Source organism: Dendrobates tinctorius, unplaced genomic scaffold (genome assembly GCF_039654945.1).
Source record: "Dendrobates tinctorius isolate UK_male_01 unplaced genomic scaffold, ASM3965494v1 ptg000069l, whole genome shotgun sequence".
Lineage (NCBI taxonomy): Eukaryota > Metazoa > Chordata > Amphibia > Anura > Dendrobatidae > Dendrobates > Dendrobates tinctorius.
The window spans coordinates 26,251,935-26,278,474 of NW_027361737.1; the positions used below are offsets into that span (position 1 = coordinate 26,251,935).

At 43.7% G+C, this 26,540-nt stretch overlaps 1 protein-coding gene across 2 annotated transcripts in view; it reads left to right on the plus strand.

Annotated features, from left to right (window-relative positions):
* Positions 1-26,540, plus strand: part of INPP5D (inositol polyphosphate-5-phosphatase D) — a 221,960-nt gene that overhangs the window by 65,830 nt on the left and 129,590 nt on the right. For both annotated transcript variants that reach the window (XM_073581251.1, XM_073581250.1), the window contains exon 3: positions 19,832-19,979. In XM_073581251.1, coding sequence (XP_073437352.1) covers positions 19,832-19,979 — 148 coding nt within the window. The remainder of the gene's footprint in view (positions 1-19,831; positions 19,980-26,540) is intronic.

Below are 26,540 nucleotides of genomic sequence, written 5' to 3' on the forward strand. Positions count from 1 at the left end.
CAGAGATTTAGATGGAAACCCCAAAGAAAGTGTTCAGCATAGAGCGCAGGATAAACACGATCCTAAATGTTACGCAAACTGTTCCCAACAAAAGCTTCAATTCAATCCAAGAAATAAGGAAGTCCCCACTCAGGTCCGTCATCTGTTAATGGAAATATAGGGGCTCCCACGTTACTGGTAGTACAAAGGCTCCGGAAAGCACTGTGGCTCCTAGCCCCCTAAAAGAAATTCAGAAAATTCTTCGCTCCAAAATCCAAATGCCCCCTTCCTTTCTGAGCCCCAGTGTCCCTAAACCACATTTAGTGTCCACGCATTTGGCATTTCTGTAGCAATGAGAGTCCACCTAATTTACAGGTGCATGTCTCCAGAAGCCTGAACTGGGCACTACAAAGTACTGGGCGCTACAACGTACTAGTGACGACAACATACTGGGCACCACAATGGTTGTTTGCAATTTTCACTTAGCAACATCTACTACTGTTTTTTTTCTGGAAAACACCCATGGAGTCAAATCAGCACTACATCTACTGTATAGATGAATTCCAAGGGGTATAATTTCAAAAATGGGGTCATTTGAGAGGGGGATTCTGCTCTTCTAGCACTTAGGGTCTCTGTATATGGAGTCTGCAAAGTATTCTAGGAAAATCTGCACTCCAGGAGGCAAATAGAGCTCCGTCCCTCCCAATTCTCGTCATGTGGCTAAACAGTACTGTACGGCCACATATGGGGTATTTCTACATTCAGCAGAAATTGTGTGACATATTTTGGTGCTATTCTTACCCATTTTCCCATGTGAAAATGTTAATTCTGTGGCAAAAGTATAATTATTTTTTCTTCACTGTCCAAATACATAAAATTATGTAACACACCTGTGGTGTCGTTATGATTACTGCACGAATTAATTGAGAAGTGTAGTTTGTAAAATGGGGTCACTTATGGGGGATTCTGCTGGCACCTCAGGGCCTCTACCAGCGTGATATGGAACCCTCAAACCAGTCCAGCAAAATCTGAACTCCAATATAGCGCTTCTTCCCTTCTGAACTTTGCACTGTGCCTCAAAATTACCACATATGGGGTATCGGTGTACTCAGGAGAAATTGTGCAACAAATTTTGCTGTCCATTTTCTGCTATCCTTGTAAAAATGAAAAAAATTGGGGTTAAGGCAACATTTTTGTGGGAAAAATATATATTTTTTAATTTTCACAGATCAACGTTGTAAAATTCTGTGAAGCACCTGTGGGTTCAAGATGCTCACCACACATCTAGATTCATTCCATGAAGGGTCTAGTTTCCAATATGGAGTCACTTGTGGGGTGTTTCCACTGTTTAGGCACATCAGGGGCTCTCCAAATGCAACATGGTGTCCGCTAATGATTCCAGGAAATTTTGAATTCAAAATGTCAAATGACACTCCCTCTCTTCCAAGCCTTGCCGTGCACCCAAACAGTAGTTTTCCTCTACATATTGGGTATTGGCGTACTAAGGAGAAATTACACAACAAATAAAAAAAGTGGGTCTAAAGTAATATTTATGTGAAAAAAGTTAAATGTTCATTTTTTCCTTTCCACATTGGTTCAGTTCCTGTGAAGCACCTTTTTTAATGTGGATTTGAGCACCTTGAGGGGTGCAGCTTTTTTAATGGTGTCACTTTTGGATATATTCTGTCATATAGACCCCCTCAAATTTACGTCAAATGTGATGTAGTTCCTAAAATAAATGGTTTTGTAAATTTTGTTGGAAAAATGAGAAATCGATGGTCAACTTTTAACCCTTCTAACTTCATAACAAAAAAAATTATGTTTCAAAAATAGTACTGATGTAAAGTAGACATGTGGGAAATGTTATTTATTAACTATTTTGTGTGACATAGCTCCCTGATTTAAGGGCATAAAGATTAAAAGTTTGAAAATTATAATTTAAATTTCTGCTTTTTTCACAAATAAATGCAAGACATATCAAAAACATTTTACCGCTATCATCAAGTACAATATGTCACAAAAAATAATCTCAGAATCAGTGGGCTCTGTGGCAGCATTCCAGAGTTATTACCTGGTAAGAGGATTGAAGAATGTTACTGCTTTCCCTTTCCTTCTCAGGTGGTCCCGGTACCGCATGTTTGTAAATTCTACGTATGATTGTTGATATATTGTGGTATTGCTACATGAGTAAATGTATTACCGCCTATAAGTAATGGTACTGCTACACGATTATGTGTATTACCATTCACTGTAAAATGTAGAGGGTGGCCGCACCCAATCTCCAGCACAGGCCTCAAGCCGTGGTCTTTTCTGCTGGCTGTGATTGCACGGAGGTGGGTGGGCAGGCAGCGGCGGGATCTGGCGCGTGTAGTCAGGCGGTGGGTCCTGGCGGAGGTCCGGCGGCAGCATCCTTCTCATTACACCCCCTTCATTAAACCCCTCTCGTGTGATCCCAGTGGCGATCGGGATCGCAGCGGCATTCGGGATCGCAGTGGCGGCCTGGATCTGAGCGGCATCACTTGGGTGTTCCATAATGGCGGTCGGCGTACTTCCGAGGCGGCGCGGTGGATTGTGGGATTTGGGGGCATCCAGATGGAAGTGGATGACAGACAATTTAAGGCAATTATATATATAGATGTTATACAAGTATATTCCATGCCTGGATGAGTGCATCGTCATGTGTGTGTAACTGCATTTTGCAAGTTTGCTTTTCTATTCCCCTGTTCCCCTATTGGTGTTATGCATTTTAAAGTATTTTTTCATAATAAAATTTGTATTGATTATTTGATAATTTGGCCTTTTGATCATCGTTTTTTGATTTGGCTCTATGAGGTAATTGATGATAGGCTCTACTAATCCCTATGGACACATGGAGAATGTGAATTATAGGCATTAATTGATACCATGTGTCCATGTCATACTTGCTATGTTTGTTCTACATGAGTAAATGTATTACCGCCTATAAGTAATGGTACTGGTACACGATTACATGTATTACCATTCACTGTAAAATGCACATATCATACTATGTTCCTTTACACTGTATATTGTAGTAATGTAAATTATAGGGAAAGTGTAGTGCTCGCTTTTGGCCACTAGATGGGGGGAATTCTAGTGGGTACAGTTGTAACTTAGGAATTAGTAGAATAAATGGTTAAACATAGGAGGGGCTGCTGTGTAATAAGCCAGGGTAAGTGTTAGGTTAAGCCAGAGGGCGAGGGATGCCCGAACTGTCCACATGGGCTATAGGTGCCGGGCACCACATCAGCTTAGCAACATTAACCCCTTCACGACCTTTGACGCCACGTAGGCGTCATGAAAAGTCGTGCCAGAACGACCCATGACGCCTATGTGGCGTCATGACTTTAAAGCCCCCCTGCGGGTCTGGTGACCTAGGTCACTGAAAGGTCACCCGACCCGCAGATACAGGGGGCTTTGTTCATCGCCACAGGGGGCGTGGCTTCGCCCCCACATGGCTACGATCGCTCTGATTGGCTGTTAAAAGTGAAACAGCCAATCAGAGCAATAGTAATATTTCATCAATGAAAATTGATGAAATATTACAATCCAGCCATGGCCGATGCTGCTGTAGCATCGGACATGGCTGGAGACACCGATTCCACCCCCCCCACCGGCGATCGCCCCCACCCGCAACTGAATGACAGCGGCGATCTGCCGCCGCTGTCATGATCTGCCCCCTCCCATTCCCTTCGCTCCCCGCCAGCTTCTGATCCCCCCCTTACCCCATCTCACCTCCCCCGGCACCTTCTAAGTCCCCCCGTCGCTCCCGGTGTCCGGCGGGTCCGGTTCATGGGCGCCGCCATCCTAGAAAATGGCGGGCGCATGCGCAGTGCGCCCGCCCGAATCTGCCGGCTGCAGATTCAATTCTTTCATTTTGATCACTCTCACAGTGATCAAAATGAAAGAAAAAGTAAATAAACCCCCCGATTATCACCCCCATAGGTAGGCACCACTAATAAAATAAAGAAAATATTTTTATTTTTCCATTAGGGTTAGGGTTAGGGTTGAAAAGAGGGTTAGGGTTAGGGTTGAAAAGAGGGTTAGGGTTAGGGTTGAAAAGAGGGTTAGGGTTAGGGTTGAAAAGAGGGTTAGGGTTAGGGTTGAAAAGAGGGTTAGGGTTAGGGTTGGAAAGAGGGTTAGGGTTGGAAAGAGGGTTAGGGTTAGGGTTGGAAAGAGGGTTAGGTTTGGAAAGAGGGTTAGGGTTAGGGTTGGAAAGAGGGTTAGGGTTAGGGTTGGAAAGAGGGTTAGGGTTGGAAAGAGGGTTAGGGTTGGAAAGAGGGTTAGGGTTAGGATTGGAAAGAGGGTTAGGGTTGGAAAGAGGGTTAGGGTTGGAATTAGGGTTAGCGTTGGAATTAGGGTTAGGCTTGTGGTTAGGGATGTGTTAGGGTTAGGGCTGTGGTTAGGGGTGTGTTGGGGTTAGGGTTGGAGTTAGAATTGAGGGGTTTCCACTGTTTAGGCACATCAGGGGGTCGCCAAACGTGACATGGTGCAACCATTGATTCCAGCCAATTTTGCGTTCAAAAAGTCAAACGGTGTTCCCTCCCTTCCAAGCCCTGACGTGTGCCCAGACAGTGGTTTACCCCAACATATGAGGTATCAGCGTACTCAGGAAAAATTGCGCAACAACTTTTGGGGACTAATTTCTCGTGTTACCCTTGGGAAAATAAAAAATTGGGGGCTAAAAAATTATTTTTGTGGAAAAAAATGATTTTTTCATTTTCACGTCTCTGCATTATAAACTTCTGTGAAGCACTTGGGGGTTCAAAGTGCTCACAACACATCTTACATATGTTCCTTGGAAGGTCTAGTTTCCAAAATGGGGTCACTTGTGGGGGGTTTCCACTGTTTAGGCACATCAGGGGCTCTGCAAACATAATGACGACCGCAGACTATTCCATCAAAGTCTGCATTTCAAAACGTCACTACTTCCATTCCGAGCCTTGACGTGTGCCCAAACAATGGTTCCCCCCCACATATGGGGTACCAGCGTACTCAGGACAAACTGGACAACAACTTTTGGGGTCCAATTTCTCCTGTTACCCTTGTGAAAATAAAAAATTGCGGGCTAAAAAATCATTTTTTGAGTAAAAAAAGATTTTTTATTTTCACGGTTCTGCATTATAAACTTCTGTGAAGCACTTGGGGGTTCAAAGTGCTGCTCACCACACATCTAGATAAGTTCCTTGGTGGTCTAGTTTTGAAAATGGGGTCACTTGTGGGGGGTTTCCACTGTTTAGGCACATCAGAGGCTCTGCAAACGTAACATGATGCCCGCAGACCATTCGATCAAGTCGGTTTTTCAAAACGTCACTACTTCCCTTCCGAGCCCCGACATGTGCCCAAACAATGGTCCCTCCCCACATATGGGGTATCAGCATACTCAGGGCAAACTGGACAACAACTTTTGGGGTCCAATTTCTCCTGTTACCCTTGTGAAAATAAAAAATTGCGAGCTAAAAATTCATTTTTTGAGGAAAAAAAAGATTTTTTATTTTCATGGCTCTGCGTTACAATCTTCTGTGAAGCTCTTCGGGGTTCAAGGTGCTCACCACACATCTAGGTAAGTTCCTTGGGGGGTCTAGTTTCCAAAATGGGGTCACTTGTGGGGGGTTTCCACAGTTTAGGTACATCAAGGGCTCTGCAAATGTAACATGATGCCCGCAGACCATTCCATCAAAGTCTGCATACCAAAACGTCACTACTTCCCTTCCGAGCCCTGACGTGTGCCCATACAGTGGTCATCCCCCACATATGGGGTATCAGCGTACTCAGGACAAACTGGACAACAACTTTTGGGGTCCAATTTCTCCTGTTACCCTTGTGAAAAGAAAATTGCGTGCTAAAATTCATTTTTTTTGAGGGAAAAAAAATGATTTTTTATTTTCACGGCTCTGCATTATAAACTTCTGTGAAGCACTTGGGGGTTCAAGGTGCTCACCACACATCTAGATAAGTTCCTTGGGGGGTCTAGTTTCCAAAATGGGGTCACTTGTGGGGGGTTTCTACTGTTTAGGCACACAGGGGCTCAGCAAATGTAACATGACACCTGCAGACCATTCCATCAAAGTCAGCATTTCAAAATGTCACTACTTCCCTGCTGAGCCCCAACGTGTGCCCAAACAGTGGTTCCCCCCCACATATGGGGTACCAGCGTACTCAGGACAAACTGGACAACAACTTTTGGGGTCCAATTTATCCTAGTACCCTTGTGAAAATAAAAAATTGCCAACTAAAAAAAATTTTTTTAGGGAAAAAAAAAGATTTTTTATTTTCACTGCTCTGCATTATAAACTTCTGTGAATCACCTGGGGGTTCAAAGTGCTCACTATGCATCTAGATAAGTTCCTTAGGGGGTCTAGTTTCCAAAATGGGGTCATTTGTGGGGGAGCTCCAAAGTTTAGGCACACAGGGGCTCTCCAAACACGACATGGTGTCCGCTAACGATTGGAGCTAATTTTCATTTCAAAAAGTCAAATGGCGCTCATTCCCTTCTGCGCCCTGCCGTGCACCCAAACAGTGCCCCCCCCCCACATATGGGGTACCAGCGTACTCAGGACAATCTGGACAACAACTTTTTTGGTTCAATTTCTCCTGTTACCCTTGTGAAAATAAAAAATAGCGTGCTAAAAAATCATTTTTGAGGAAAAAAAATGATTTTTTATTTTCACTGCTCTATGTTATAAACTTTTGTGAAGCACTTGGGGGTTCAAAGTGCTCACTACACATCTAGATAAGTTCCTTAAGGGGTCTAGGTTCCAAAATTGTGTCACTTGTGGGGGAGCTCCAATGTTTAGGTACACAGGGGCTCTCCAAACGCGACATGGTGTCCGATAACGATTGGAGCTAATTTTCCATTCAAAAAGTCAAATGGCGCTCCTTCCCTTCCGGGCCCTGCCGTGCACCCAAACAGTGGTTTATGACCACATATGAGGTATCGGTGTACTCAGGAGAAATTGCCCAACAAATTTTAGGATCCATTTTATCCTGTTGCCCATGTGAAAATGAAAAAACTGAGGCTAAAAGATAATTTTTGTGAAAAAAAGTACTAATTTTTTTTTTACGGATCAATTTGAGAAGCACCTGGGGGTTCAAAGTGATCACTATGCATCTAGATAAGTTCCTTGGGGGGTCTAGTTTCCAAAATGGGGTCACTTGTGGGGGAGCTCCAGTGTTTAGGCACACAGCGACTCTCCAAACGCGACATGGCAAGCGCTAAATATTCCAGCATATTTTCCATTCAAAAAGTCAAATGGCGCTCCTTCCCTTCTGAGCCCTGCCGTGCGCCCAAACAGTGGTTTTTGACCACATATGAGGTATCGGTGTACTCAGGGGAAATTGCCCAACAAATTTTAGGATCCATTTTATCCTGTTGCCCATGTGAAAAATGAAAAAATTGATGCTGAAAGAAAATTTTTGTTGGAAAAATTAAAATGTCCTTTTTTTCCTTCCATGTTGCTTTAGTTCCTGTGAAACACCTAAAGGGTTAATAATCTTCTTGAATGTAGTTTTGAGTAGCTTGAGGGGTGCAGTTTTTAGAATGGTGTCACTTTTGGGTATTTTCTACCATATAGACCCCTCAAAATAACTTCAAATGTGAGGTGGTCCCTAAAAAAAATGGTTTTGTAAATTTTGTTGTAAAAATGAGAAATCGCTGGTCAACTTTTAACCCTTATAACTTCCTAACAAAAAAATATTTTGCATCCAAAATTGTGCTGATGTAAAGTAGACATGTGGGAAATGTTATTTAGTAACTATTTTGTGTCACATAACTTTCTAGTTTAACAGAATAAAAATTCAAAATTTGAAAATTGCAAAATTTTCACAATTTTCACCAAATTTCTGATTTTTTCACAAATAAACGCAAAAATTATCGATCTAAATTTACCACTAACATGAAGCCCAATATGTCACGAAAAAACAATCTCAGAATCGCTAGGATGCGTTGAAGCGTTCCAGAGTTATTACCTCATAAAAGGACACTGGTCAGAATTGCAAAAAATGGCCAGGTCATTAAGGTCAAAATAGGCTGGGTCATGAAGGGGTTAAAGAAGTATAGCCAAGTCATCGACAGTATCAGGACATCTCAGCAGCGGGCAGACACAGTTGGGGAACCAATAGTGGTTCCAGTATGTGGCAACTCATCGCATGGGCAGATAATCTAAGGGCCTGGGCAAAATGGCTGGAGGAAGCTCCAGATGCACTGAGTTTGGACAGAAAGGACGTGGTGCAAGTGCAGGGAACAACACAGATGGGCAAGTCGCTCTCCAAGTGTCTACTGACTCCGGGAAATAATGATCTTGCGTCTGGGGTGAAACAGAGCAAAGGATGCATATCCGTAGCAGAGCTGTGTAGAGATGATGCTGAGGAATTGTCAGGGACGGTCCAACCCTGGCCTGCGCCTTGTGACCATGAGAGTAGCGCCGGGAAAGAAAAGGAATATTGTTTTGCGAAGCCTGTTGTAAAAGCTGTGAAGACTTTGGATCTGCTGTGTAACTAACCCAGTAAAGATGTTCTTGTTAAAGTACAAATGGACTGTGTCTCAGTTAATGTAAATCCACCTGGAGAGTGTCCCCCGTGACGTAGGGAAGATCCAGAAGGAGCCAGACCTGCAGACACAGGTATGCTGACCAGTGGACATTATTTTTCTGAGGGGGGAGGCCAGGACACTAAAGCTCAGATGTCCTCAGCTACGACTACTGTCCTGGCCGAACCTTACAACCTCATAAAGTGACAGTGGTCAGAATTGTAAAATTTGGCCTGGTCATGAAGGTTAAAATAGGCTCGGGGTTAAAAGGGTTAATTCCACAGTGCTTTACATACATTATCGCTGTCCCCATTAGGGCTCACAATCTAGATTCCCTATCAGTAGGTTTTTGGAGTGTGGGAGGTAACAGGAGAACTCAGAGGAATCCACGCAAACACGGGAAGAACATACAAACTCCATTACTATTTCCCAGCCGTCCCAGCTGTGACGAAGTAGGATAGGTTGCGTAAAAACATTTGCTCTTGACTTATGTCGGGTGACACCAGCATCCTCTCAGGGATCTTTCGGAATGTGTAGTCCTCTGTTCACTGAAGCTGACAGGACGAGCGGAGGAGTATAGCGACTGAGCAGAAAAAGATAACCTTTCTTTACCTGACTGAGAACATTTTTGCCATTCATTCTGATAGGTTCACCTGCATGCTCCTCTGTACATGCTGTATTGGGGCCATTACTGTGTAAGAACCTGGGCTTAAGAGTCTAGTCTCCTGGATGGCTAGATTGTCCCCAATTGAAACTGAAAACACAGCTGCCTGGTTGTATGGTTCCATTTTGCAGCCATGTAACATATCGCTGTACTCCTGGGTTTATATAAAAGCATAAATCAAAGGAAAAGAGAGAAGCTATGTGCCATAGAAGTATAATAAGACAACATTTTATTGGAACAATAATAAAATTACCATAAAAACAGTTACAGAAAATGGAGACCCAATGCACAAAAAGGTCACCTAATTAAAGTAAGTAGGCTAAAAAGTATGCGAGAGAAGCCCATAGGAAAATGTTTAAATGGTCTGTGGGAAAAAACCCTCACTCAAATATACATATGTGGCGCCCCCAGGAGTATGGTCGCCACAGTGGCATTGCCTTCCTCCAGGGAGGGTGATGTCAGGCTTGGAGGCAATGAAGGGTCTCTCTAACAGTTAACCATGTGATGCAACACAGTTCCCACTCCAGGCCAGCAGAGGGAACTCTGAACCAGGATTGGGGGAGGAGTGCTCTCTGAGGGCCAGGAAGGGAAATGAGGAGTTAGTGTGAGGAGGGCAAAGAGTGTAGACATGTGGAGAGAAGCTGGAGGTTGAGCCGAGGATAGAGTGCTCCCTCCCAGTGACAGTGCATGATCTGGAGCCTGGTCTCCACAGTTGTATGGATACTGAAGGTCCTGCAACAGAAACCAGAGGAATAGGAAGCTGTAAATGCTCTATTCCCAACTTAGACTCGGAGGCACAACAGTGACGGGTGAGCCAAGAGAGATAGAGGGCTACATCTGTCTGCCATACGAGGTAGTTCTAAGAGAAGATAAGAAGGAGGAACTTCAGTGTAACACTGTACTGGATGTACCTCAAGCCAGTGCTAGGAAGGAGACTACACAACCCATCTGATAGAGAGATCCCTGAGTTGCTTCCAGGCTAGCCTGCTCCTGTGCCATCTGTAACTAGGACCCTGGACTGCGTTTGCCAAGTAAAAGTAAAGAAATTGCACCCTGTTGTGTCCTTGCCTCCTTCTTGCAACATCCTCAGCACTGCTACATCTCTGTGCCAAATACTGCACCCTCTTCCTAAACATTCCGCTACACTGCCCTGGGACCAATAGCCCTACCTGTGGCGGGCTACAACATCATTGCTGCACTACACCATCTGTCCCAGAGGATCTGTCTGCAGCGTCGGCTTAACACCTCCCTTGCCTAACACCACAGGTGTCATCACAAATCACTTATAAACTTTATTCCAACTCAGCCCCTTTTACATGGGCGCCCAGGGCCACGGACCGGGTCACCGCTGCTGTGACAATCCCCTCTGAGAGACCGGCCCGGTACCGAGTACCCCACAGCCCTGGGAGGGCGACCCATATACAGCTGGCTCAATCAGCAAAAATAACGGCCTTCCATGATATATATGAGTCCCAAAGTGTAAATGCACAACTGTATAGACTAGAATAAATATAGCTTAAATGAGCAGAAGTAAACAGAAATAATCTGAGAAAATACCAGCCCCAAAAAATATATATGACAAATTGAGAAAGCTGAAATAAATAATGGAGGAAAAGGTGTTGCCTACATTACCTCAGGCGGTGGCGGTACCCCGACGCACGTTTCGCTAGGTGCTTTTTCAAGGGGAGTGTGAAAATACCTTTATATAAAAGGTATTTCCAATCATTAGCATATTTTAAAAAATTTTTAGGAATGCCCTAATGTATATAGATCCACACTTGGTAAACCTATTCATTTTAAGTGTTGCTTGTTTGTATTTAAACACTCCTGAACTTTTCTTTACCCTGAAACCACAACTTTAATTCACTAACATCTACAAGCTTTATCTGTCATTGTAGATACACAGTAATATCTCATATATTTTCTGTCATTTCTAAAACCAATTTGAATGGCAGTATGCCAACGACAGGACTGCCATATAGCCTGTACGAAGAATACACTAGTGACGTACATAAAAGAATAGGTGTTAAATAGCTGTAGCTTTGGAATCCGCTGCCCCACTTACACATACCAAAACTCGCAAAATCAACAGACAGCCCTGGCACACCAGCCTGACCAAAGAGCTGAGGCGAGCTTCCAGGGCTGCTGAGCGCAGATGGAAAAGATCCCACTCCAACGAGCACTTCATCGCATTCAAACAGTCCCTCACTACTTTCAAGACCACACTCGCCACAGCTAAACAAACCTACTTCTCATCTCTCATATCCTCCCTGTCTCACAACCCTAAACAGTTATTCAACACCTTCAATTCTCTCCTCCGCCCCCCAGCACCTCCTCCCTCCCCACTCATCTCAGCTGAAGACTTTGCCTCATTTTTCAAGCAGAAAATTGATAACATCAGGGACAGTTTTGGTCAACAACCCCCAGAGCCCTTCCTCCCGACTTCCCAGCCCTCCACCTTCAAAACCAACTTCTCCACCATTACAGAAGATCGACTCTCCACTCTACTCTCAAGATCACATCTCACCACCTGTGCACTCGACCCGATCCCATCCCACTTCATCCCAAACCTCACCACAGTCTTCATCCCAACCCTAACCCATCTCTTCAACCTATCACTAACAACTGGTGTTTTCCCCTCAAGCTTTAAACATGCCTCCATCACACCTATCCTCAAAAAGCCCTCTCTTGACCCATCCTCTGTATCTAGCTATCGCCCTATATCACTTCTCCCATACGCCTCCAAGCTACTGGAACAACACGTCTACCTTGAACTGTCCTCCCATCTCTCTTCTTGCTCCCTCTTCGACCGCTTACAATCTGGCTTCCGGTCACACCACTCCACTGAAACTGCCCTTACTAAGGTCACCAATGACCTCTTAACTGCCAAGAGCAAGCGACACTACTCTGTCCTCCTCCTCCTGGACCTGTCGGCTGCCTTTGACACAGTGGACCATTCCCTATTATTACAGACCCTCTCATCCCTCGGCATCACAGACTTGGCCCTCTCCTGGATCTCATCATACCTAACAGACCGGACATTCAGCGTCTCCCACTCACACACCACCTCCTCACCTCGCCCTGGGACAGCTCATAGAATCTCATGGCTTTCAGTATCATCTTTATGCTGATGACACACAGATCTACATCTCTGGACCAGATATCACCTCCCTACTAACCAGAATGCCTCAATGTCTGTCCACTATTTCATCCTTCTTCTCCACTAGATATCTGAAACTCAACATGAACAAAACAGAATTCATCATCTTTCCCCCATCTCACGTGACCCCCCCTACGAACCTATCAATTACAGTAAATGACTGCCCACTCTCCCCAGTCCCACAAGCTCGCTGCCTCGGAGTAATCCTTGACGCTGATCTCTCCTTCAAACCACATATCCAAACCCTTTCCACTTCCTGCCGACTTCAACTCAAAAATATTTCACGCATCCGTTCATTCCTCGCCCAAGAATCTGCAAAAACCCTAGTCCATGCCCTCATCATCTCTCGCCTTGACTACTGCAACCTCATGCTCTGTGGCCTCCCCTCAAACACTCTCGCACCCCTCCAATCTATTCTAAACTCTGCTGCCCGACTAATCCACCTGTCCCCCCGCTATTCCCCAGCTTCTCCCCTCTGTCAATCCCTTCACTGGCTCCCAATTGCCCAGAGACTCCATTACAAAACCCTAACCATGACATACAAAGCCATCCACAACTTGTCTCCTCCATACATCTGTGACCTCGTCTCCCGGTACTTTCCTGCACGCAACCTCCGATCCTCACAAGATCTCCTTCTCTACTCCCCTCTTATCTCCTCTTCCCACAATCGCATACAAGATTTCTCTCGCGCATCACCCCTACTCTGGAACTCTCTACCACAACATATCAGACTCTCACCTACCATCGAAACCTTCAAAAAGAGCCTGAAGACCCACTTCTTCCGACAAGCCCTTAACCTGCAGTAACCACCGATCGACCAAACCGCTGCACGACCAGCTCTACCCTCGCCTACTGTATTATCACCCATCCCTTGAAGATTGTGAGCCCTCGCGGGCAGGGTCCTCTCTCCTCCTGTACCAGTTATGACTTGTATTGTTTAAGATTATTGTACTTGTTTTTATGTATACCCCTCCTCACATGTAAAGCGCCATGGAATAAATGGCGCTATAACAATAAATAATAATAATAATAAATAAAAAAAAGTGTGCAGAACTCATTGTGGTTAAAGTGTATCAACAAGGGATATGACAAGAATAGAAGACAAACATACAAGAAATATTGTTCTATGCATTATCATGTACATAAGCTGAACATGCACACAAATGAATGAGAATGTACACAGCTACAAGCAATTAACGGAGAATAATGCAACAGTTGTATAAAAGCATTTTCAATGGGAAATGCATCCAAATTAATCTTCTGACACATAGATGCTCTAAAATATCATAAGTATGAAGAACACTCTCTCTGCCCAGCACTGATTTCCAGTCTATAAGCCTCGATTCACATTAGATTAAAGATGTCAGAGCCTGTCAGTTTCAACAAGATCAACCAACCATATGTTGTTTCTTTCTGACACATGATGTCAGGGGAGATTAGAGTCGAGTTTGAATTTAAATAATAATAATAATAATAATAATCTTTATTTATATAGCGCCAACATATTCCGCAGCGCTTTACAGTTTAACAGTTTCAAAACACAAGTCATAAGTAACAACGCTAACAATACAATAATTAACCCTCCGTCAGGCGCAATAGATCTGACAGGCACACAGTAATTAGTTTCACTTCTCTCTCCTTGCCCACTTATCAGAAAACCCCACCCCTCCTAGTTATCTCCTGACTCTCCAGGCTCTGTGAAACCTGATATCACGGTGACGGTTCACGGTGGTAACCGACCACAACCCTCTGAGCTGGTTGCACACAGTGTCCGGAACCAATGGAAGATTGCTCCGCTGGAGCCTTGCCCTTCAACAGTACGATTTTACTGTAAAACACAGGAAGGGCAGTGAAAACGGCAATGCCGATGGGTTGTCCCGCCGGGGCGAACCCGCTGAGGTGCGCATGGCCGATTACGAGAGGTAATGCCTCCTTAGCGCCCTCTTAAGGGGGGAGGTGTGATGTACAATATCTGCAAGATATGTTTTCTGTTGCAATGTGCTAACAAATCCTCCATCCTAGGACATTGTAAACTGTCGGTAGTAGGAATTCCTTCCCCCCAGGTTTTACCAACCCTGCCACTTCCTCTGGAAGAGCAGGAATGTTAATTAGCTAGACCATCTTCCTCACACCATTTGGCTTCTCTCAGCTGAAAGAAAAATGCGGGAAAAAGGTCTTTGTTTGAAATAAAACTTTAAGAGCCTGCCCTGCGAAAACCGTACCAAGTAGAGATATGAAAATCATATTTTTGTAACCTGAGCGGTCCCAGCTTCGAGACCGCGTATGTTTCGAAGTTCTACCCTGTCCAGAACATGAGATAGGATTTGCGCCCAAATGGATGGTCATATCGCATAGATGTTTGATGTTTTCTTGATAGGCTCATTACGCTGGGAAACATGATACCACTGATGAGTCCATACCAGCTTCTCCCATAAAGTTATAGCTAATCTAAGTTTTGTAGCCAAAACATAACTCGGATGAGAGAGGAGGGATCAACCCAGAATGCATCTCTCCGTGATGTCACACAGCAAAGCCTATAAGGCCTTCCCTGGGCAAACCAGCTCAGAACAGCTGCAGAGTCCGTGCTGACAAGAACTCAGATGAGCGGAGAAGTGCAGCTCCGCCTCCACCCACCTTAAAGCCACATGGTCTGCCTAAGGAACAATATGGAACTGTGAGTGTAATCTCTTTGTTTTCTCCACTTTTATTTTATACCTGTACTGTACATATTTTATGTCTCAATTTTATAGCAACTTTTATCTGTAATCACTGTCCTCTTTCGGAAAATAAATGAAATAATTATTTAGATCTGTCTCTATGCTCTAAGACTCGAACTATACGCCTTTGATAGATAATCGCTACTAATTCAAGGGGTTTGCCACGGACCCTCTTAATTTAACACTGTGAATTAAGTAACCGTGACTGGTGGCAGCGCGTTGTGTACGGCTATTACGGCTTGCTGGCAGTACAGAAGGGTCTTATATTGCTGAATAAGGGTCTGCGGCCACAGCATTGATAATTCCCTTACTGCAGAAGCCTAATTGCCGGTTCACAACAGGCAGCCCGTCCGGCGACCAATTATCCTAGGTGCAGTTCCCTGACTGACCTGAGGGTAAGGGGGGCGCCGGAGAGCTGCGAGTTCCAAGGTGGAACTGAGAAAGTGGGATATACACAAATCCCCGCAGTACTTGGAAGATTGATAGCAGTGGTGGGGCATCCAAATTAAACTCCCCCTGCGGCAAATTGTAGAGCGAGATTAGCTTGCTGGATATTTTTGTCACATGGTGCCAGTGGTGGGATAACTAAGATAAGCCCTCCTGCGCCTGTGATAGCCGTGTGCCGGCATTGTGTCACGTCCCTCCGTCCGCTGATACACCGGTGTCAGTGGTGGGATTGTGACATAGTGGTGACACAGGGTCCGCTGTCCATCGCGTTTTGGTGGCAGCGGGACCCCCGTTGGTGTCGCCCGTAAGTGGACGAACGGCCGTGGGCTGTTCGTCACATATTTAAACGCCTGAACCTACTGGTTAGGAGGTAGGCTATTGCCAGGGTGTCTGACAGCGACTTTCTCTAATCCACCTATTGAAAATAAATGATTTCTTGGCCAAGTTGAAGATTCATTTGTATGGGAGAGTCAGGAGAGATGGCCCTGGGCGCAATACAATGCGATGTGTCATGCAACAAAGAAATCATGGTGTTGCACGTGTGAGGCAATGACCCCTGTTACAGCTAGAGGGCGCTGTATGTGCTCCTCAGGATACGCATGGAGGCGTAACTGTGACAGTGAAACAGTGACGTGTTGCAGAGGAGATCCTCTCCACTGTAAGCCAGTAATGTTGCTCTGGGACCTTAGTCCTATGAGCCTTGTTTTGTTTGTTTAATTACTAGGGGGTCTTACAGGGTTAGTTGGAGAGCTGGGCGGGACTGACTAACCACACATACACCGCCCACGTGTGGGGGTGACTACAGCTGGTTGGGTCACATGGTCAGAGTGTATGGACCTGAATGGTCAGAATGTAAGATCTTGGATGGCCTGTGTTGGAAGATCCTGGGAGTAGGGTCGGATTCCCGATAGCACATAGTGAGGCCATGGACCTGAAGGCCTGTGTGTTTGAAGGTCCAAGGAGTGGACTTCCTGAAGAGCACACGGAGAGGCCGTATGTGCAGAGTCTGTGATGGCACTGCATTGGGGAAGCACCATTCCTTCTGCGGATCTGCACTGTCGAGAGTGCCCTGGTCACAAGGACGGTGATCCCAGTATGGCAGCTTGCCCCAGGAGAGAGGACTGACAGGAGTCAGTGTGTGGAGCAAGAGCTCCTGTAAGGTAACTCCAGATAAAAGGGGTTTCTATGATCTGTGCCGTCACCCACAGTAACTGGACAAAGTGGGGTCCAGCGTGATTAGAGACTGCGAATTAATGTCGTGTATGCTGTGCGAGTAGGGACATTGATACGCGCACGGACACTCCCGGGAACTAGTCAGAGGAGGACTGGTGGGTGCAGTGTCTGTAAAGTGATTAAAGCCGTGGGCTATGAAGTATCTGCTATTGGAACTTACTGTTAGTGCCTGTGATGTTCCGTGGATGTAATGTACTGGACTTTACGGTATGCCCTCTGTTACAGCTAGGGGGTGCTGTGTGTTCTCCCCAGGATATGCATGAAGGTGTATTGAGGCTACAGCTGTCACAGGCATAGCTGGGATTGCAATGGGGAAGCAGTGACCGATGTCACAGGTAGGGGTTGCTGTGTAGTCTCCCCAAGATCTGCATGGAGGTGTATGAAGGCCATAGGTGTGCATGGCAGTCATGGGTGTAGCTGTGACTGCAATGCAAACTGAAAATAAGTGTTAGTCTTGGACATGCTAATGTCCAAGGCAGAGGTACAGAAAATCGGCTCTGAATGTTGTGTTTGAAGCAGACTGCAGGATAGTAGTTTGTGCAGTTTGTTCCATTCCGGACCCAGATTTTCCATGTGGCTGAAAGCCACAGGTTGCTGTGATAAAAGCCCTTCAGGAAAGGGTTAGTGAGGTCTGTGTAAGGCTATGTGCACACGCTGCGGTTTTTGCTGTGGATTTGGCCTCTGCGGATCTGCAGCAGTTCTGCAGACATTGTACAGTACAATGTAAGTCTATGTGACTTACAATCTGCTGTACACATGCTGCGGATTTTCAACTGCGGAAAAGTTGTGGTTTTGAATCCGCAGAAACAATTGACATGTCACTTCTCCAGGTGGCAAACCACAGGGGAAAACCGCTGGCCAATCCGCAGGTAAAACCGCAGGTCATATACAAATCCGCGGGTGAATCCGCAGCGTGTGCACATAGCCTTAATCTGAGTGAGTGCTTAGTGAGTCTCAGGTGTGTCAGGGCCAGAGTGAGGACTGGCAACCTGGAGTGTACACAGAGATGCAAGTCGTCCACAGTGACTGGTCTCGGATGTGGCGGTGAGAGTAGGAAGTCATGCAACCTGGGATTTTCATACATGCAGTCATGTGCCAACTAGACAAGAGTGGCCTCACTCAATATAAGTGAATTCAGTGAGGTCGGACACATCTTTCTGCAAAATGTGAAAGATTGCATGCTTGCAGTTACATTACCGTCCACTCTTGCCTTCAGCACGGGAGAATCCTGACAGCATACAGTGCGCATGTGGTGGGAATTCAGAAATCTGCAGTCACCTAGAGTCACTGTAGATTTTCATGACAAATCTGGATAACCCAGATCTGGATAATCTGGATAAGCCGGCAAATGTTTCTGCGGCTATTCTGCTATGATGAACTGTATGAATTTGAAATATATGTATAAATGTGTCTCTATGACATGTACAAAATATATATATATATATATATATATATATATGTATTTAATGTGTCTAGATCTATTCATTCTTTGTGTGGGTAAACCTGTCATTGGGCTCCATTATATGTCCATTTAGCTATCCTGCGAGGAAATCTCGCCAGACGGATGTCAAACGGATCCTTACATGCAATTAAAATCGCATCAATGAAGAAAAATCGCATCAAAAACGGATCACTAGTTAAGATACCTTTGTGCGATTTCGGACCGTTAAAATGGGACCGATTTTTTTATTTGTTGTGTGTGACTCCAGCCTAAACGTCAAAAAGGTTTCCCAGCCATTAAAAAAAGGATTGTCAAACTATGTACCGTACAGATCAGGTGGAAGATATCAATCTAATAGTGCATGCAGGTTATATTGTAAAATCTGGTGAAAGATTACCTTTAATTTGACATTTATAAAATTATGAGTTGCAATGAACTCAAAGTTCTGTGCACTATAAAGATGTTTTATAAGTAAGTAAAATAATAAACCAAACTGGCCATGTAACCCCAGTTTGAAATGGTTCCATGGACATTTTCAGACCCCAGTGACTGCTAAGCAATTTCTATTACTATTGAGCAGCACAGTGGCTCAGTGGTTAGCATTGCTGCTTTGCAGTTCTGGGTTCAAAGACAACATGTAACCCCACAACATGTAACTTCACACTAGACCTTGAAAATCCAAGGTCCCAGAGTCTGGAGGAAGAGTGAAGAGGAACACAATCCAAGCTGCTTGAGGTCTAGTGTGAAGTATCCACAGTCAGTGATGGTTTGAGGAGCCATGTCATCTGCTGGTGTAGGTCCAGTGTGTTTTATCAAGACCAAAGTCAGCACAGCTGTCTACCAGGAAATTTTAGAGCTCTTCATGCTTCCCTCTCCTGACAAGCTTTTTGGAGATGGAAATTTCATTCTCCAGCAGGACTTGTCACCTGTCCACACTGCCAAAAGTACCAATACCTGGTTTAAAAACAACAGAATCACTGTGCTTGATTGCCGAGCAAACTCACCTGACCTTAACCCCATAGAGAAACTATGGGGTATTGTTAAGAGGAAGATGAGAGACACCAGACCCAACAATGCAGACGAGCTGAAGGCTGCTATCGAAGCAACCTGGGCTTCCATAACACCTCAGCAGTGCCACAGGCTGATCGCCTCCATGCCACACCGCATTGATGCAGTAATTGATGCCAAAGGAGCCCCGACCAAATATTGAGTGCATTTACTGAACATACATTTCAGTAGGCCAACATTTCAGATTTTAAAATCATTTTTCAAGCTGGTGTTATAAAGTATTCTAATTTACTGAGATAATGACTTTTGGGTTTTCATTGGCTGTAAGCCATAATCATCAACATTAACAGAAATAAACATAGATCACTCTGCGTGTAATGACTCTATATAATATAGGAGTTTCACTTTTTGTATTGAAGAACTGAAATAAATTAACTTTTTGATGAGATTCTAATTTTGTGAGAAGCACCTATATATGTCTTTTTAGCTTGTACATATTTTGCTATGCATGCTATTACTATAGTTTCCATTTTTATATTGCGGTATTATGCTTTCCTTTGTATGCTCAGCAATACTTTCTATAACTATTCTATTTCTGTGGATTGAAAAAGGAACTAATATGAATATTTCTATGCAGGCATCTGAAGGAGTTCCCATGCGCTTTTTCACAAACCTACAGGAGCTGATTGACTTTTACAGAAAGGAAAATGTAGGACTAGTCACTAATCTACAGAACCCTGTACTTCAAGAAGAAGAAGGACCGGAAGAACCAGATGAAGATCAGGGTAAGACATTAGAAGAAATATCAAAATCTGTTCAAACCTTATGCTAGAATAGGCGAGTGGATGTGTGCATCCTTATGACCTTTGATTTGGTTTTGAAGATGTCACCAGATTTACAGTCAAAGTCTCAGAGGAGATTAGAGCAGTGGACGCTGCAAAATCTGGAGCTCATGACTTGTCAGCCATAAATCTAACCCAGTGTCCTTTCTACATCTCAGACATTTAAAGATGGGTGTGCTGAGTTACCATGCTTTCTGATCAAAGAACACCTACGCTCACTGTCGTGCAGTATCGGGGACTTTCATGCATGCTGTTTGGTCTGCTCTAAACTGATCCCATTCTGGTCAGAGATAGTCTTAGTATAAAAAATAAACAGACATTACAACACTGGATGGCAAATAATTCTTTCTTTGAGGTAAAACATTTAAAAAAAAAACAGGCAGAGAAATGCTTTGTCTCACAAAAAGAATCCCATACTGTCCTGTCTGTATCCTCTCTTTTGCTTCCTCCCCTGCCCAGGAGCTGTGGTATGATCAGACCTTGTCCCGCTACAGTCAGACACAGCCATTACACAGGACACACCAGAGGCACATTTATAGGATTATCTCAGCACAGGAACATTTTCTCTAAACACATCCAGTTGTGGAAATTATTATTATTCCAAGATGTATTGATTAAAATCAATTTTAAAATGAACTTATTTGTGGGAAAACCCCTTTAACTACTTTTGGATGGCCCATAGACTTTAAATATCCAGGCGGTCTGTGTTCTATTCTGCACTGGCACGCAATCGTGCAGCAGCAGAAGTGGGGATCCGGCTCTCAGACACAGCCAGACTCCCTATAGGGAAGGCAGACATGGTTTATTACCTTCTCTGCCTTCTCTATCACTGTATAGAGAGTGCTGAACAATTGTTGCTTATAGCGTAATAGGAAGCATTAACCCTGGACCCAGTGGTCATGTGATCACTAGGTGTAAGGGGGAGAGCTGCTGGGTCCTAGGAGACCCCAGTTACAGGAAATATAAGACTGAAAAAAAGTATGAAAATTTTGAAAAGCCCACCAAAGGTCTTTTATGACATTTCAATGGGCACAATATGTAAAATAAAACAGAAATAAATAAACAATAAGCTTGTAAAAAAAAAATGAAATGTGAAGAAAAAGTGTCTGATACATAAAAAATAATTGTTAGAAAAGGGAAACAAATTTTACATTTATTTTTATTTTAGTTGTCTTTAGTTGTTAAAAAAAAAAAAAAAAAAGGAAAGAGCACATCCATATTGCCTTTATTGATATCACTGATTTCATCCGATCTTGGTAAGAGTGTGAAAATGGCATAAAAATGAAACATGACAAAAAGAGACCAAAATATTTAATTATCGAAAAGAGTAAACTATTTAGAGCCCTTTAAACTGCATGTATGAAAAGACACAAATATGTGCCTAGTCAGGAATGGGGGTAAATGGCCTGGTCTTGAACTGGATAAGAAATTCAGTGCATTTAACAGATTGATAAAACTTTTTTCTATACATGTGTGAATGAGTCCTTACTGGTTTCCTAATGGATTGTGTAACCCCAGTTACGTTTTGTCAGCATGTTTGGTATTGAGGTAGCCATTATTCTCAGAGTTTTCTCTAAGCAAAAGCCATGTGCATTAGTTGGCAGATGAAATCTATTTAACAGCTTGTAGATGTGAACAGCAGAGCTCCAGCAATACTGCCGGGAATACTAGCAGCGACATGATGACTGAAGGACAAGAAAATGTACAACCATAATGAATAATGAATTAATGTCTTGTATGTGACTCAGACGCCGCATAGAATGGCCACAACGTTTATTGAACATGTCTGCATAGCTTCGCCCATATAGTGGTACCAATGCAGAGTTATCTATGGACTAAAAAACACTATTTTTTTTTTATATTTCCCCTTATAGTCAGGAATTAATTGCTTTTTATTCTACTTACTGTCCAATGGGCTTTTCTTCAATTTTTTTTGAATAATGCAATACACTGAGCTGTCCATTTCCTGTCAGTCTGCAAAAGTTACAAAATTGTACTTTGGAAACTCTGCTAAATAGACATATTGAATTTCTCAAAAGTTGAATATATTACCGTACTTCAATATTTACAGCTAATTAAAACTAAATACTGGAACATATTAGTGCAGCTTTACTACACTGCTCGACTTTGTAGGTAATTGTGCCATAGCGCCATTCACTTCTTTGTGCGTCCTTCTTCAGTTTCATAGAAGTTAACGTAACAATGGTCAAACATGAACACTACTTTTCCAATTGCACATAAGTTACAGCCCCCAGTCATAATACATGTATCTGTTATCCTATCCTGTAGACTGGTAATAAGTGTTATTTACGGGAAAACCTTTTAACCCATTAATGACTGCCAAGGCGTCTTTTCTACATCAGTTAATCAGGGGCCTCATTCCTTAGCGCTGCCTTTTTATGCCACTGTAGAGCCCCCTGATAGGCAAAAAATGCAGCTGATGTATAGCTGAAACTTGGCTGCACTCGCCATGATTGGTAAACAGCCAATCATGCCTGTTTACCCTCATTGCCCCTGTCACTAGCTGCATCATCTAGATGGTTTACAGAGGGTGAGGGCTTCTCTCTAACCATATCAACACGTCTGCACAAGCAATCGCAGGGTGCCACTGGTTACTACAGCCAACTAAGGCCAAGTTAGGGCTGGAGGTTTGTCAGCTATGTTTGCCTTACACTGACAGGTCTAATGCACTGCAATACAGAAGTATTGCACTTCACTTGTCCAGCAATCAAACTGCAAAATGTTTAAGTGTCATTGCGGAACTAGGTAAAAAAAAAATGTGTAAAAATGAGAAAAAAAAACCACAAACATTTCAGAAAACTATTTTAACATTAAAAACACTAACTTTTATGTGGTAACAAAAATGTACACATAATGGGTATCAACATGTCCAGAACAACCCAAACTATAAAACTGTCACACTATTTATCCCTGACGCTGGTATTGTCCACATATCCACACCTATCTTCTTAGTGTGGTACCACCCACTCTTATCAACCAAACCGTCTTTTCCCAAAATAAACACAGACACAAAGGGTTTGGATAATATTGGCCATAGCCATAGTCGCCTTTATTATAATCAATACAAACATTTATGAAACCACTTGTAAAGTGTTGTAACTGGTCCTTGAAGCTACAAGATCTGGTGACCCAAAACACCATAGTAAAACACGATTACGCCCAGCCACAACCCACAGGCTCAGGAGCACCAAGAACCCAAAGGATTCTTTAACAAATAACGGGTAACCCGCAATCCGACATTCCTTTGCCAAAAACTCCACCAATCACCAGGCCAACTAAACCAACTTATAACTGAGGGATTCATGTCCTTATGTTCTCCCATACCAATTTAAATCCAACTTCAAGGAAACTACGACACGCCACTAGCCACTGTGACCCATATTTAACAAATTCCCCATGATGAACTAAACAAACAAAAGGGAGGATGCACAAGACTTGTTGTGTGACTCAGAGAGCCGTAAATTGAGGAACTCCTCCCCAAAACTGCCCTATAAATGCCCTTATACAAACCTCCTCCTTATTATCAATTGCCCCTCCTCCCTCCAAAACCTCATCATGCCGGCTTCCACAGACTGTGCTGTCCCAGGGCTTCGTCCTCTCCTATACAGTGATCACTAGAGATAAGTGGATCTCTTGAAATTCTAATTTGTCGGCTTTGGCAAATTTTACCCAAAAAACTTGACTGAACTTAAATGTATTTGTGTGGATCTCAGTACTGGAAAGGGGGGGGACAGAAAGAATGATATGTATATTCCACTTAATCAGTGGAATTGAGAGATGGAAACTCACTCTGCCGTACAAGCTGCCAGTCCTGTGCCTGACTGGGAACCGCTGATCTCTAATGACCAAGGTTCTGAATTTAAACAGTAAACCACAGCTACAGAGCATTATGGGGAGGACAGCACGGGCTATTTTTTTCTAGTTAATTTTGTTTAGTGTGGCGCTTAATAAAATTAGCCCAATAATTGATTTTTCAGCAGGGTGGGAAATGGTGCAGTGCAATTTTTTTTTTTGCAAATCATGAATGGAATATAAAAGCTTTAGAATTTGTGTGGAACCGCAAATCTCAAGAAATTCAACTCTAACTCAATCCTATGCTATGCGATCTGCTCATCTCTAGTGAACACATTAACAAAGATAAATGAAAAAAAAGGCAAAAATATAGTTTTTTGCTGACACGCATTCTCCCACTCAAAAAATGTACTAAAAAGTGATGAAAAGTAGAGATGCGCAAACTTTTTCGATAAACGTTTGCCAATCTCAAATCAGTATGAACATTGCACATTCGGATTCATGTTCAGATTCCCGAGCATTTTCCTCAAAATCGGCAAAATTCAATCAAAGCAGGGGGAACGTGTTCCATGAGGGGAGAGGTAGGAGTAGTGGCAGATTGTTATTTTTTTATTTTTAAATTAACTCAATGTGTGGAGATTCCAGTAGCCAATCAGGGCGCAGAACATCCAGACACAAGGGCTTGTGCCATTGGCTGCCAAAGTCACATGTCCCGCTCTATATAAAAAGCGGACGTGTGGCTTCAGCGCCATTTTGTGACTATGATACGCCATGGACTTCTATGGCCCCCACCCTGGATCTGCCTCATGCCCCCCATCCACCTTCCCTATGCCATGGACTTCTATAGCCCCACCCTGGATCTGCCCCATCCCCCCATCCACCTTTCCTATGCCATGGACTTCTATAGCCCCATAATGGATCTGCCCCTTCCCCCCCATCCACCTTCCCTATGCCATGGACTTCTATAGCCCCATCCTGGATCTGCCCCCATCCACCTTTCCTACAGCCCCTACCCAACATCCCTACAGTCCCTATCCCTATTCCCATTTGTACACTTGCTTTGGCAAAACTAATGTGTATTTAGTCCTGCCAATAAAGCTTCTTTGAATTTGAATTTGACTGTAACAGTGTAGTGAGGCTACTGCTGCTGAAAGTAGTCAGATAGCTAGGTGGTTTGTTCTCAGCTAGTTCAGAGAGAAAGTATCCTATGTCAAATCAACCTTCCAGCAAATAAATCTGGAGTGCTATTTCTGTGGTGCAACCACAAGTTCCACTTCAGCATATAAATCCTTTGTGCTCATTGTGAGCTCCAGCCACCAGTCCACATTTCAGCATCTAAATCCTTTGTGCTAATTGTGTGGTCCAGCCACCAGTCCACATTTCAGCATCTAAATCCTTTGTGCTAATTGTGTGGTTCATCCACCCATCCATATTTCAGAATATACTATATTTTTCGGACTATACAACACACCAGACCATAAGACGCACCTCAGATTTTCAGAAGGAAAATAGGAGAAAAAATTAATGTGTCAAATGGGGGTCCGTCTTACAGTCCGAATTCAGCTTACCCAGGGGGGAGCAGCAGCGCTGGTGGAGCGGGGTCCCAGGTTCGACGGTGGTGTTCTGTGGTGCGGGGGGCTCTGCCGGCATCTTGTGAAAGCCCGGAGGCCCCACATATCCATTGCTGCAATGCGGCGGCCTCCGGGAAAATAGCCACCGGGGGCGGCGCATGCTCAGATTGAGATCTCGGCAGCGAGATATCGTCCCCCTGCACCTGCTGCACCAGCCTGGGAAGGGAGTGTGATCATCACCCGGCAGCGTTGGACTGGGACCACCGCAGAATTGCCCGACTCCTGCTACCGCCACAGTATTTGTAAGTATATTCCAACTATAAGATGCACCCCCATTTTCTCCATAAAATTTTTTGGGAAAAAGTGCGTCTTATAGTCCGAAAAATACGGTAAATCTTTTGTGCTAATTGTGTGGTCCATCCACCAGTCTGCATTTCAGCATCTACAGTAAATCCTTTGTGTTAATTCTGTGGTCCAGCCACCAGTCCATATTTCAGCATCTAAATCCTTTGTGCTAATTGTGTGGTCCAGCCACCAGTCCATATTTCAGCATCTAAATGTTTTGTGCTAATTGTGTGGTCCAGCCACCAGTCCATATTTCAGCATCTAAATGTTTTAGATGGTGGCTGGACCACACAAATAGCACAAAACATTGCACTAAAAACATCTTTTGTGCTAATTCTGTGGTTCAGCCACATTATGTCAGCAAATAAATACTGATTGTTAATTTAGTGACAGGTGACTGACAGGTCTGGGCCTATTGTTGTCAAATTGCTCCTGTGTACAATGTCACCAGTGAACACTGTATTACCTGTACACTGACATTATATACAGAGCTCCTGTGTATAATGTCAGTGATCATTGTATTATCTGTACACAGACACTACATGCTAAGTACAGATCTCCTGTGTATAATGGTACTTATGGTGATATATGCATTGTGGGTTTTTTTTATTAATAATCAGTGTTGTAGTGTTTTGGTCACTATGTGGTGGTAATATATGGTGTGGCTGTATTTATTCCTTGTATGTGGTATTATTCAGTCACTGTGGTGGTAATATGTGATCTGATCATGGTGTGGTGGTATTTATTCCTTGTATGCAGTATTATTTAGTCACTT